Genomic DNA, 12,029 nt, shown 5'->3' with positions numbered 1-12,029 from the left:
GTACCATGGATATGATTCAGAATTACATTTTTCAGTTCATAATTGCCACAAGTCAGCTTGGCATTGTGGTACATGGCCCAAACATCGCAGCAAAGCGTCATGTCCAGGCACACTGCTTTGCGATGTGTCTAAACAGCATGTAGCTGTGGTATATTGGCCATTTATCCATCCCCCTTGGGAAACTATTGCTTAAACATAACGTGTGTTTGTAGTGTAAATATATTTTTTAATGTTGTGTATTTCCCCTGTTACTGGGTAGCTCCTACCTGCACTGTCGCTGGGCTGATCTGGAGGAGTTGGAGAAGGACAAAAGGATCCACCAGAAGGTCAAGCGGTTCAAAGCCAAACAGGCTCTCGCCACCTTTGTGACAGAGGTCAGTTCACTGTTCAATACCCGGAATTGTTTAGCCACCATTTTGTGTCCGCTTTGATTTTTGTAGAATTGGCTTTTTTCCCTATTCCCTACCATCCAAGAATCCAGTAAGTGTTTTATTTGGTTTGAACGGAATATTATTTATAACGCACATTACTTACAAATTGTTTCAAAGTGCCAATTTTCTGCACAAAGCAATGGTCATGTAAATGTATGAGAAGTGTGAGTGAATTACAAACTGAATTGTCCTAATTGAAAGCTGTCTCAAGTTGTCTCAGTAATGTTAACCACTGTCCTGTCTCTGCCTGTCTCCCACCAGATGGATGATGAGCCTTTCAACCCAGACTATGTCGAAGTGGACCGGGTCCTAGATGTGTCGGAGAGCACAGATGAGAACGGGGAGGTGTGCTCTTGTTTTGTTTGTCTGGTCAATATGGCCTTTAAACCAGATGCGTATAGCTTCGGCCTCGATTGAAGGCGGTGTGTTGTCTTTCAAGTCTAGACCAAATGCTGCCCTTTCCTTTCATCTCCAGAGTCATTGAAAACGAAACTTTAACTCATACAAACATTAACCCCTTCTGTCTCCCTCCCCCAGCCTGTAAACCTGTACCTGGTGAAGTGGTGCTCCCTGCCTTACGAGGACAGCACGTGGGAGCTCAAGGCCGACATCGACCTGGCCAAGATTGAGGAGTTTGAGGCCTTGGCGGCTCGCCAACCTGAGACCAAACGTGTGGTGTGTTTAATAAAAATGACAAGGGTGGCAGACTCCCCCTCTAACACGAGTGCACCCTTCCACTTGCTCTCCTAGTGCCTTCTATCATATGGCCCCGGCCCTTTAAACGCGGAGCCAGAAAGGCCACGCTCCTGCAGTCACACGGAAACCACTAACGGCAGGCTTTTATTTGAAACAGGAGCGACCTCCCACTGATGACTGGCAGAAATCTGAGAGTTCCAGGGATTATAAAAACGGCAATGCACTCAGGGAATACCAGCTGGAGGGACTGAACTGGCTGCTCTTCAACTGGTACAACACGTAAGTAGCCCGAGTACTAGAACTGAGACGCTAAATGATGTATCCATTTCATAACATTTACGCTATATGGTTTGGCTCTCTTCAACCCACTTCCCTCAGGCGTCTTAAACTTGCATGGCGCAGTTCCTTGTCAGAGACCTTGTTTGCACGGCGGCGGCTGTGCTCATATGCCTCTTCAAATGCCGCTTGTGCAAGTTCACAGAAAAAAATATGGCTGTTAAAATACATTTGTAGTACTTTTTTAAATGCATTTTAGAAATGCGCGTTTGTATCTAATAAGTAGTACCATATAGGCCATGTGTTTATTCAACACTTTCCTAGATCATACTAAATCATGTCACCCAACACACGTTAATACAATCAACACATCCATGCCCCATATTGTGTCCTCCAGCCCATGTGTTGCGGGGATGTGTGTGCCCAAGCTGTGCCTTTATCACACTAATCATAAATGTGTTACCTACCACTGTTATACACGCGCACATGCACGCACACTCCTTTCAGAATGACTTGTGAAAACCACCCACAACTACTTCTTAATTTGTCTGTTATTGTTTTGCGCCAACCGGGTTAGCTGACAGAATAATAGTGGACGAAGCTTCAAAGACACATTGGTGAAAGTGCACTAGTCAAGGCATGTCAAAGGAAGGGTTATATTTACAACCAGAATTATAATGATAAGATACTAGGTATAGTACCACCATTTGAGAGCAAAAGGGTACTCCATCCCCTAAAAAAGGGGATGGAGTACCCTTTTAAACTATATAGTTTTTGGTTTGTCTATTTTTCCAGTTACACTTTTAAAATTGTAAGTACTTTTTTATTTGATTTCCAAAAGTGATTCACTTGAGTTAGGAACCTAAAGAAAATCTTCACATTCCAGACTGGACTGAGCTGCTCTTTGGTCAAGTCGTGCGACAATCAAATCTCATGAACATGCATGGTTTTATGATTTTAATACCTACCAGCAAAGTAAATGTTGTTCAGGCTACTTTTAACTAACAATAAGCAATATATATTGGTTAGTTAAGTTAACTATAAAAAAAAAACTTGAATGCTATTCATCAGCCATTATATCAGCTGTGGCTTGTTTCCTCATTAACCTCAGTATATAGGGAACCTTACATTGTACAAACACTTCATACCGATATGAGTTGTTATACAGTTTAGTTTAGCACGAAATTAAAATCTGTACTTTCATTTGTAGTCACACAGCCGTGACTATAACTATTGCAAGGACCTATTCCACCTATAAACTGAGCGGATGTGCTGTCCAATATAGATGACTCCGTGTGCTAAAACCAGCTATTGCCAAACCAAGTCAAAGCTACAGCCTGCCTGCCTGGTCAGTGGCCTGCTTGTGCTATAGCCTGTTTTAACTCAAATCTGCATGCAAGGGTGTTTTAAAATAGTTTTAGTAGTCTGTTTAATGTTTTCAACAAGGCTATATGCGTTTTAAAGTTATGTTTTTGGGTTTGCAACTACTTCTATAAATAGCCAGGGAGAAACTGGTTAAAGAGTGACATTTGGCGTAAAAGCCATAGCTTGCTGACATCTGATCTGGTCACAGGGGTGTCATTTCAGGCCTGGACTGTGTCCCTGTCAAAACTAATTCATTTTGAAGTGTTTTCTGTCCTCCTAACGGCACTTTTTGAACACTCACTGCTGGTTATACTGTAAGATCAGATGACTCATTGCGCCAATCATCATGCTAACATTCTCATGCCCCCCCTCCAGACGGAACTGCATCCTAGCAGACGAAATGGGCCTTGGCAAGACCATCCAGTCCATTACATTCCTCTACGAGATCTACCTGAAGGGGATCCACGGTCCCTTCCTGGTTATCGCCCCCCTCTCCACCATTCCCAACTGGGAGAGGGAGTTCCGCACCTGGACCGAGCTCAACGTCATTGTCTACCACGGCAGCCAGGCCAGCCGCAAGACCATCCAGGCCTATGAGATGAACTACCGCGATCCGCAGGTAGGCCTGCCTTCTGACAGAACCGGCTGTTTTAACCATAAAACCGTAGAAAGTCTAACCATTGCTTTGGTTTTCAGTCCATACAGACTTAATGCAAAAGATATAGGTTACTTTGTTCTGACTGTTGATTTCTGGTGACTGAATTTCTTCAAATGCCTGAATGTCCTGATTACAACTTAGATCAAATTGCTCTTTCAAGAACTAAAGCATGGACTATTTTCATGATGAAGATCCATCTAATTAAAAATATAGTTAATTCTCCACCCTGCCCAGTGAGAAGTCATTTTGACTCATGTATTCTATTCCCTATTGCTGAAACATTTTTAGTTGTGTTTATGAAGTTCTTGGGAATTAGAGCTCTCCTATTAAGGTTCCAGGAAACCTCTTTCTTTATGATGCAAGGATATTACTTGCAGGTGACTAGGATTACGTTAAGACTGACACCATTTAGATGAATGGTCAGTTGTTTGGTCCATAGGTTGTTAGTCATGCATAGCATTTTGTTGTTGGTATTGTTAATAACCTACCTGTCTTGGGGCTTATTAGAAAAATATTTGTGTTCATGTAGTTCATGTTTCTGGGCCTATTGACCTTGACATTCATATTGACCTTGACATTCATGTTAGTGAATTTTTGAGACACAAACGTCAGAGTGACGTGTTAAAATAAGACGATATTACCTAATCCGTAAAACTGAAACCCAAACGAAACTGCTTTTCTGCGTGCAACAGCAGGATTAAAACTGACATAATTCACTTTATAATGGTGTGCAGCTCACAGGCCCCGGACTTGGCTGTCGAGTTTGCTACTGGATTGCTCGGCCTGGACATTTTCACTTTCTAGTACACATAATGGGTATAATCAATAGACCTTTGGATTTTATAAAAACGTCTGTCTATCTGGAAAGCATTTTTTTCAAATGTCAACCAATTGGTTGGTTGAAAGACTTTTTCGATCAGTACTGTAACGTTCTTAACACTGCCTTGCTGTGTAAACCTTGAGCATGCTGTTAATTGATCATTCCCCCAGTCTCACACCATGACCCTAACTCTGTTTCCTTATCCTGGTCCAGACCCCCCAAGGAGTGCACGTTTTTGTTTTTGCCCTAGCACTCTCACACCTAGTTCAATTGTTGCCATACCTTGTACACACTAGATTGATGTAATCAACCTATCATTATGTCTTCAATTTGAATCAGCTGTAAGTGCTATGACAAAAACAATGTACACCCTTGGAAACACTGCTCTAATTTATCCATGAACCATCCATCACATAACATCAATCCTAACGATGACCTCACAAGACACTTGCGCCAAAGCGACACTGCTACTCAAGCTTTCATAGCCATGTACAGCATGTTATCTTAAGCACGGTCAGGTACTTAACCTCATTAACCAGAGCTCCCCACTGACCATACCAGGCTAAATGTAGACTGAAATGTGACCATAACCCACTCCTCTCACCATTCAGATGTGTTAACCTTCTTTTACGAATGTCATACTGAAAGACATTGCTTTGATTGCGTTGTACATAGTCCATTTTTAATTACTGTTTTAACCGAAGGCCAGAATGCTGACCATCAGGGTCTGAACTAAACATCCCCCAAGTGCCAAATGCGGGTAGATTCCATTTGCTGAGTAAATCTCAGAAGGCTATCCACGTTTGTACCACAATACCACAAATGCTTTTTAAGGAATTTGGTTCTAAGGAGTGAAGTTACCGTCCAATAGACAATCTGGTCTTAACTTGTTCTTCGGATCTTGCGCTGTAGTAAGAGAGTAGTTTCTGTACTGACAGTGAAACTAAAGTTATTTGAAGCAAGAGTAATCTCCCTGACTGAAGATTGTACTGTCTATACGTTTGCAAGTTAGGTATGCCTTAGCCTGTGGTAATGCTGCTGCCTGTTTTAATTTTGTGAATAATTAGACAGGTAGCTGGATAATGGGTTCATATTTTGCCTGTAAAACCATGGAAAAAGGCAAAATAGCGCCATTCTACAAAGAGGCGACAAATGGAAACTTTGTTAGCAAGGCAACTCAATCAAATGTATTTATAAAGCCCTTTTTTACACCAGCAGTTGTCACAAAGTGCTTTTACAAAAGGTGACCACAAAGGCAAAACATTTCCCTGACAAAACATTTTACTTTATATTAAAAATTTTATTAATAATCTCATTTCTATAACCTCCTGTAACTGTTATACAATTCAAATGTGGTTTTTAGTTTTGGTAAAAGGATTGTTAAGTAGTGACCCAGTGACTGATGCTGGGGCAGAGGTACTGGAGGGAGGACCAGGCTCAGGGACAGCTGGCAGGAGTTGGAAGACAGAGTGGCCTAGAGAGTAGTGAGACAGTGACTGAACCAACAGAGATCACACCAGTGAGGGAGGTTTTGATTTGGGGATTATAGGAATAAAATCCTGACCCATGCGCACATACAGTATACATTCTTAATGAGTGTAAGTCGTTATAAAGCCTTTAATAGGTGTGCTTCATGGGTTTCATACAATATTTTCACATTACAATAAGTCATGTATTACTTGTTTTCCTATTAGTAACACCTTTACCAACCTGTATATAAACATTTAAATGTAAATTATTTCATAGAACATGGATATCTGTAAAACAATCACAACATGACATGTAATTTTGTTGATGGGCTCCTCTCCGAACATTTAATTTTTTCATCTACCAGTCCTGGGCAGATTTTGTGCCCTTGTTGAAAACCTATGGCCTAGATTCATAGTCCCCCTCCCCTCTTCAGTCGCATGGCAAAACGAAGTCTCTTACCAGTGTGACGACCCCCTCCCCCCCTTCAGGGTCGCATCCTAAAGGGAGCCTACAAATTCCATGCAGTCATCACTACATTTGAGATGATCCTGACCGACTGCCCTGAGCTCCGCAGTGTCCCATGGCGTTGTGTGGTCATCGACGAGGCTCACCGTCTCAAGAACAGGAACTGCAAACTGCTGGAGGGCCTGAAAATGATGGACATGGTGAGTTTGCACAGGAGGCAAACGTTGACCATTGACATCTTTTGTGTATACACTTCAAGGCTTTTAGGTTTGGATGCCAACTTCCCATTGAACTAGTTGGAAAATCTGAAAAGGGTGTGTATTGATTGCACTCTTAATATCTCAGACTTGAAGGACTTCATCAATGTGACAATAGTAGGGGTCGACCGATTATCAGCCTGACCGATAATTTGATTCAATATTCATGCTTTTTACAATCTGCGTCGTTCAATTGTCTGATGAAACTGCTGATATGTAAAGTACTTGGTTTTAAATGTGCTTCTCTGGCAGCCGCATCTCTCTGAAAGGTTTCTGCTTGTATTGCTCAATGTCCTGCCCGCAGAATTATCAGATTGTCTATTTACTTGTGATGTATAACCAATCAACACATTTCTTTTTCTCTAATGACAAAAGTAACTAACGTTACTCCACCGAAAATACCTGAGCTAATGTTTTGGTTTGGCCTACTAGCAGAAAGTCTTTGGAAAGCGTTTTTTCCGGGCCCCCATTTAATAGGGCTGACATGATAAATCAGCCACATCTGATACGCAGTAGTCCCTGCCTAAGGCTCTTTGTTGCAGTAAAAGATAGCTAACGCTTATGTTTGAGTTTATTTATGCAGTGATATTTTTGTGTAACAACGTCAATGCAAATGCAGCTAGTTAGCTAAAATTCCTAGTATGGTAACAATATAAAACAGAATACTGGACTGTATTTATGTTTTTACATGATGGTAGCTAGTTTTAGCAAAAGTCAAGTCAACTTTGCTAACATTAAATAGGGTTAGGGTTACGTTGATTCTTGCATTAATTAGATCATGTTTTTTTTAATGCAGTAGCTAGTTTTTTTTTTTGTTTACCGTTTATTTGGAACGCTGACTTAGCAAAAAACTTGAAGTAATGTTAATTCTTGCATGTCACTTATACCAAGGTTGGTCATGCTCTAAGTGTGACTCAATAGCCGAAAATGTCAGTAATAATGTTGTTTGGTTCCCTGTTATCATGTTAATACATTCGGTTCATAGAATTGGAACCAACATGCTTTTTGCTTTTGTGCTGTAATAACTAAAGCGCTTTTGTGCTGTAATAATTTAAGCGTATTTTTAGTTCTTTGACCCTCTTAACTTTCTATTTTGAAACCCCCTTTCATTGCAGATGGCTACATCACAGAAAGGTTGCAGAAACGTTTTACTTTATTCATTCATTTTTACAGGAATGAAACCTGGCAATGATGGTAAACAGTAAAATGTACCTGATTTGGGAAGCTTATTAGGTCATTTTTATCTGTTTGAAATGTAAGTTCACAAGATGCGCTACTAGGAGCTCTGTCGACCCCTAGACAATAATAAATTGTCTTGTCATGTAGGGGTAACAATTAAATTCTCCCTTGTCCTCTGTAGGAGCACAAGGTACTACTGACAGGAACTCCTCTACAGAATACCGTGGAAGAGCTCTTCAGTCTTCTCAACTTCCTAGAGCCAGAACGCTTCCCCTCAGAAAACACCTTCATGCAGGAGTTTGGAGACCTGAAGACCGAGGAACAAGTTCAGAAGCTGCAGGGCATCCTGAAGCCCATGATGCTGCGGCGTCTCAAGGAGGATGTCGAGAAGAACCTGGCCCCAAAGGAGGAGACCATCATTGAGGTATGTGGACGGTATTCCTTATGGCTCTACTCTATTAAGGCCATGCAAATTTGATTTGCTCTTAAATGAATGCCCCTTTTCACATCAATTTTGCAAGTAGCAACAATGTCCTTAAGGAAAAAGAAATCTACTTTTACGTTTATGTTGGATTCAACTGTGCCTCAGACCTGACCAAGACAAGCATTTAATGATGTTGTCCCACTTCTGACACAAGTATGGTCTTGTTGATGTTACTCTGTTTTAAACTAAGATTTGCTGTACTATCTTTACAAGCTTGTCAACTATAATTTTTTTGGATTGGCCTGTACATCAAATTTTGCTAAATGCAAGCCATTGTATTTAGCCGACTGTTCTCTTCAACTCAGGTGGAGCTGACCAACATCCAGAAGAAATACTACCGGGCCATCCTGGAGAAGAACTTCTCATTCCTGTCTAAAGGAGGTCCGGGAGGAGGTGGTGGGGCATGGGGAGGTGGAGGGGCCCAAGTCCCCAACCTGCTCAACACCATGATGGAGTTGAGGAAGTGCTGCAACCACCCCTACCTTATTAACGGTACTGATCACACACAAACAAATTCCAAAATAATTATTTTAGATTTATCTCAATGTTTATTTGGTGCACTGCCGCCGCCCCCCCCCCCCCCAATTATCATTGTTTTGTCGTTCTAGGAGCGGAGGAGAAAATACTGGAGGAGTTCCGTGAGAACCATCACGCTGAGATGGCCGAGTTCCACCTGCAGGCCATGATCCAGGCAGCAGGCAAGTTGGTGCTGATCGACAAGCTACTGCCCAAGTTGAAGGCCGGAGGACACAGGGTCCTCGTCTTCTCCCAGATGGTGCGCTGTCTGGACATCCTAGAGGACTACCTCATCCAGAAACGGTAAGGCATTTGTCAATTGACTCCTAAAGGACATTCTCCTCAATCAGTCATGTTAAACTGTTTTACAGCAGCAGTTTTCAGTGCTTTATACAAGTAACTAGTTAGGCTTTATACCGATTTTCCTCATGACTTATAGGTAATGACTGACAGAGTGAAACAGAGAAAAGAAAGCTAACGGTGGGATTTATCTGAATGCTAACTTATTTTGCATACATGCTAGCTAATTATGCAAAAGAACTGAAAGATTTTGTTAGGGAATCAAGTTTCTTAACATTTACAAGTATAGGAACTGGCTAGCTCCAAATGTTCATATTGGGCAAGTTTAAAAATCGAAAGTGAAGGAGATGTGTAAATGTACCCAAAAGCTGAATTGTGGGTTGTAGCAGTCTGTGTGCACGCAAAGGCTTAAGTGAACGGAAGCCAGAGCATCATTCAAATATAACAGAAAGCCAACACTGGTCTGGTCCCTGTCTCTTTATTAATTTAGCCATTTACTTAACCAACTTGCTAATTAAACCACATGGCTCACTAGCTCCTGCTTTCTCCCTTGTTTATTTTTAGACACCTGCGTATCGTGCAATGCTCAGCTGTTCTGTAAGCCTCATAGAAAATAATCTAATTTTGTTAAATTTAAGTTATTGACAGTGTTGAAATTCTCCCTATGACTTTTTGTAAATATCCTGGCATACATTGTATTGCCCGAGCCTGATAGATGGTGGTCTAAAACCCTGAACACTGATAAAACACGTGGCTACAAAAATTCAAGGTCAGCACCTAGGAAAGCACCAGGCACCACCTTGTCAGTGGCCCATTGCTGTCATTGTAAATACTATTTTATATTTAATTTGTAAAGTAATATCTTAACGCAATTTAATTTACCTCAACCTCGGAGCAATTATGGATGCCGGCCTTGCTCAAGAAAAAAAACTTTTTAGATTATTGATCTGATGCTCTAACCGTTAGTTTACCAGCTGCCCTTGACATCTTTGCCCAATACCTACATAGATTTCACATCTTGAAATTTTCATTGCTGTTAAAATGTAATTATATTATTTTGTAAAGTAAAAAAAAAAATTACAAGATCTGTGTGAGTGCATAGGAAGAACATGCACGATTGGTTTCATGATTACATAGACAATGAGGATGTTTGTGACTGACCTTAACCATATCCATCTGACTAGGTACCCGTATGAGCGTATCGACGGCCGTGTAAGGGGTAACCTCCGGCAGGCTGCGATTGACCGTTTCTCACGCCCGGACTCTGACCGCTTCGTCTTCCTGCTGTGTACCCGTGCTGGAGGCCTGGGCATCAACCTGACCGCTGCAGACACCTGCATCATCTTTGACTCGGATTGGAACCCACAGAATGACTTACAGGTAAAATGACTGTACTTGGAAATGGTATAACCACTTGTTTTTTTGTTCAGATAATAAATATAAAGAATTGTGTTTTGAATTCTGGCAGCACTAGTCCTATTTACATGTTAATGACGACATGGTGTAGACAGTAGTGAACCAAGCAGGGCACAAATGTTATCTCACCATTGGTACACCGCTTCATGGTTATCTGTTGATCTGTGTTTCTCTGAATCTTAAGAATTTTTTTGTCTCGGGTTTCACCTCTTTTTCTTTCTCTTTTAGGCCCAAGCCAGGTGCCACAGGATTGGCCAAAGCAAGGCTGTGAAGATCTACCGACTGATCACCAGGAACTCCTATGAGAGGGAGATGTTTGACAAGGCCAGCCTCAAGCTGGGCCTAGACAAGGCTGTGCTGCAATCCATGAGTGGCAGAGAGAATGCCGCCAACGGGGTAAACCTGATCTGTGAATTTTTTCTGTCTTTGCTCAACCTTTTTCTTGGCTGTGTTTTGTCATAAGGGAAACTTACATTGTGCTGAACTCAATACATCTAAAATACTCATGTGCTCCACCTCAGGTTCCTCAGCTGTCTAAGAAAGAGGTGGAGGACCTCCTTCGTAAAGGAGCCTACGGAGCACTAATGGACGAGGAGGATGAGGGCTCAAAGTTCTGCGAAGAGGACATCGACCAGATACTCCAAAGACGAACGCAGACTATCACAATAGAGTCTGAGGGCAAGGGGTCCACCTTTGCCAAGGTAGCATCAATACCTCGTTTTCAATGTGTTCTAATGGCACATTGATGAAGTAAATGTTTGTTCATTACCATATGCATTGAATTACTAGAAGGGATTTTCTATTCAAATTAGCACTTTTGTGAGAAGAATAGCTGTATTTGTTGGTTTTCCTCCAATTACATAGGCAAGCTTCGTGGCAGCCGGGAACAGGACAGACATTTCCCTGGAGGACCCAGACTTCTGGCAGAAGTGGGCCAAGAAGGCGGAGCTTGATGTTGATGCCATCAATGGACGGGTGAGCCTCTGGGCAATGGTGTTTGTCGGAGTGACCAAGGACACAGAACTGTGTCTTGGTTAGTTTTCAGTCACTCAAAGACAGTGCTGGCTATTTGAGGAATGTGAGGCTAATAACAAGGATGTCATATTGACTCTTGTGACTAAATGCTCCGTTTTTATATTTACTATGGGTATAGGAGAAACCGACCCCATACGTGGTCATAACGTTTCCCCTCCCGCTAGACACCAGGCTACAGTAAGGGAGCTCAATGGTATTCTCTCCCTGATCTCTCCCTCATACATACGCTAATCTAAAGCGTTAATTAATATGGCTTATTACCCCAGGCTAGCCATGCATGGAGCCCCAGTCATAACTGGGCTAAGGCGAGCTCATTTAAAAAGGCGGCTGTGGGAATCTCTTTCTTAATTACCCCCGCGTTCCCCCTCTTCAGTGGACCCAGAGGCCATAAGCAGCTTACGCTGCTGCCGGAGGGGAACAGAGACATCACTTAGTCAGTCTAGATCAAGTCCTTTTCTCTCTTCCTCCGCTCCCGTGCTCTCTTCCTCCCTCTCCTCAAGAGCCTAGAGCACGGCACTTAATCCATCCGCATAAACAGATGTGTCAGCTGTGCAAGTATCCCGGGATGAGTTTTTCAACAAAAACAAATATGTGTGTGTGTTTTAACAATCTGGGGGTATTGGGCAGGATTATTTTTGTAGGTTTATATTTATTATAGGTG

The 12,029-nt window shown here is 42.0% G+C and overlaps 1 protein-coding gene across 8 annotated transcripts in view; it reads left to right on the top strand.

Annotated features, from left to right (window-relative positions):
• chd7 (chromodomain helicase DNA binding protein 7) overlaps positions 1 to 12,029 on the top strand; it is a 72,576-nt gene that overhangs the window by 37,614 nt on the left and 22,933 nt on the right. For all 8 annotated transcript variants that reach the window (XM_029119041.2, XM_010906155.5, XM_029119035.2 and 5 more), the window contains exons 8-20: positions 260 to 374; positions 693 to 776; positions 969 to 1,106; positions 1,285 to 1,406; positions 3,144 to 3,387; positions 6,205 to 6,381; positions 7,799 to 8,041; positions 8,407 to 8,593; positions 8,710 to 8,920; positions 10,102 to 10,297; positions 10,562 to 10,729; positions 10,855 to 11,034; positions 11,198 to 11,308. In XM_029119041.2, the coding sequence (XP_028974874.2) occupies positions 260 to 374; positions 693 to 776; positions 969 to 1,106; positions 1,285 to 1,406; positions 3,144 to 3,387; positions 6,205 to 6,381; positions 7,799 to 8,041; positions 8,407 to 8,593; positions 8,710 to 8,920; positions 10,102 to 10,297; positions 10,562 to 10,729; positions 10,855 to 11,034; positions 11,198 to 11,308 (2,176 nt within the window). The remainder of the gene's footprint in view (positions 1 to 259; positions 375 to 692; positions 777 to 968; positions 1,107 to 1,284; positions 1,407 to 3,143; positions 3,388 to 6,204; positions 6,382 to 7,798; positions 8,042 to 8,406; positions 8,594 to 8,709; positions 8,921 to 10,101; positions 10,298 to 10,561; positions 10,730 to 10,854; positions 11,035 to 11,197; positions 11,309 to 12,029) is intronic.

This window comes from Esox lucius, chromosome 3 (genome assembly GCF_011004845.1).
Source record: "Esox lucius isolate fEsoLuc1 chromosome 3, fEsoLuc1.pri, whole genome shotgun sequence".
In the NCBI taxonomy this organism is placed as follows: Eukaryota; Metazoa; Chordata; class Actinopteri; order Esociformes; family Esocidae; genus Esox; species Esox lucius.
The sequence above is the reverse complement of the archived record's forward strand: the minus strand, read 5'-3'. Positions and strand labels throughout refer to the sequence as shown.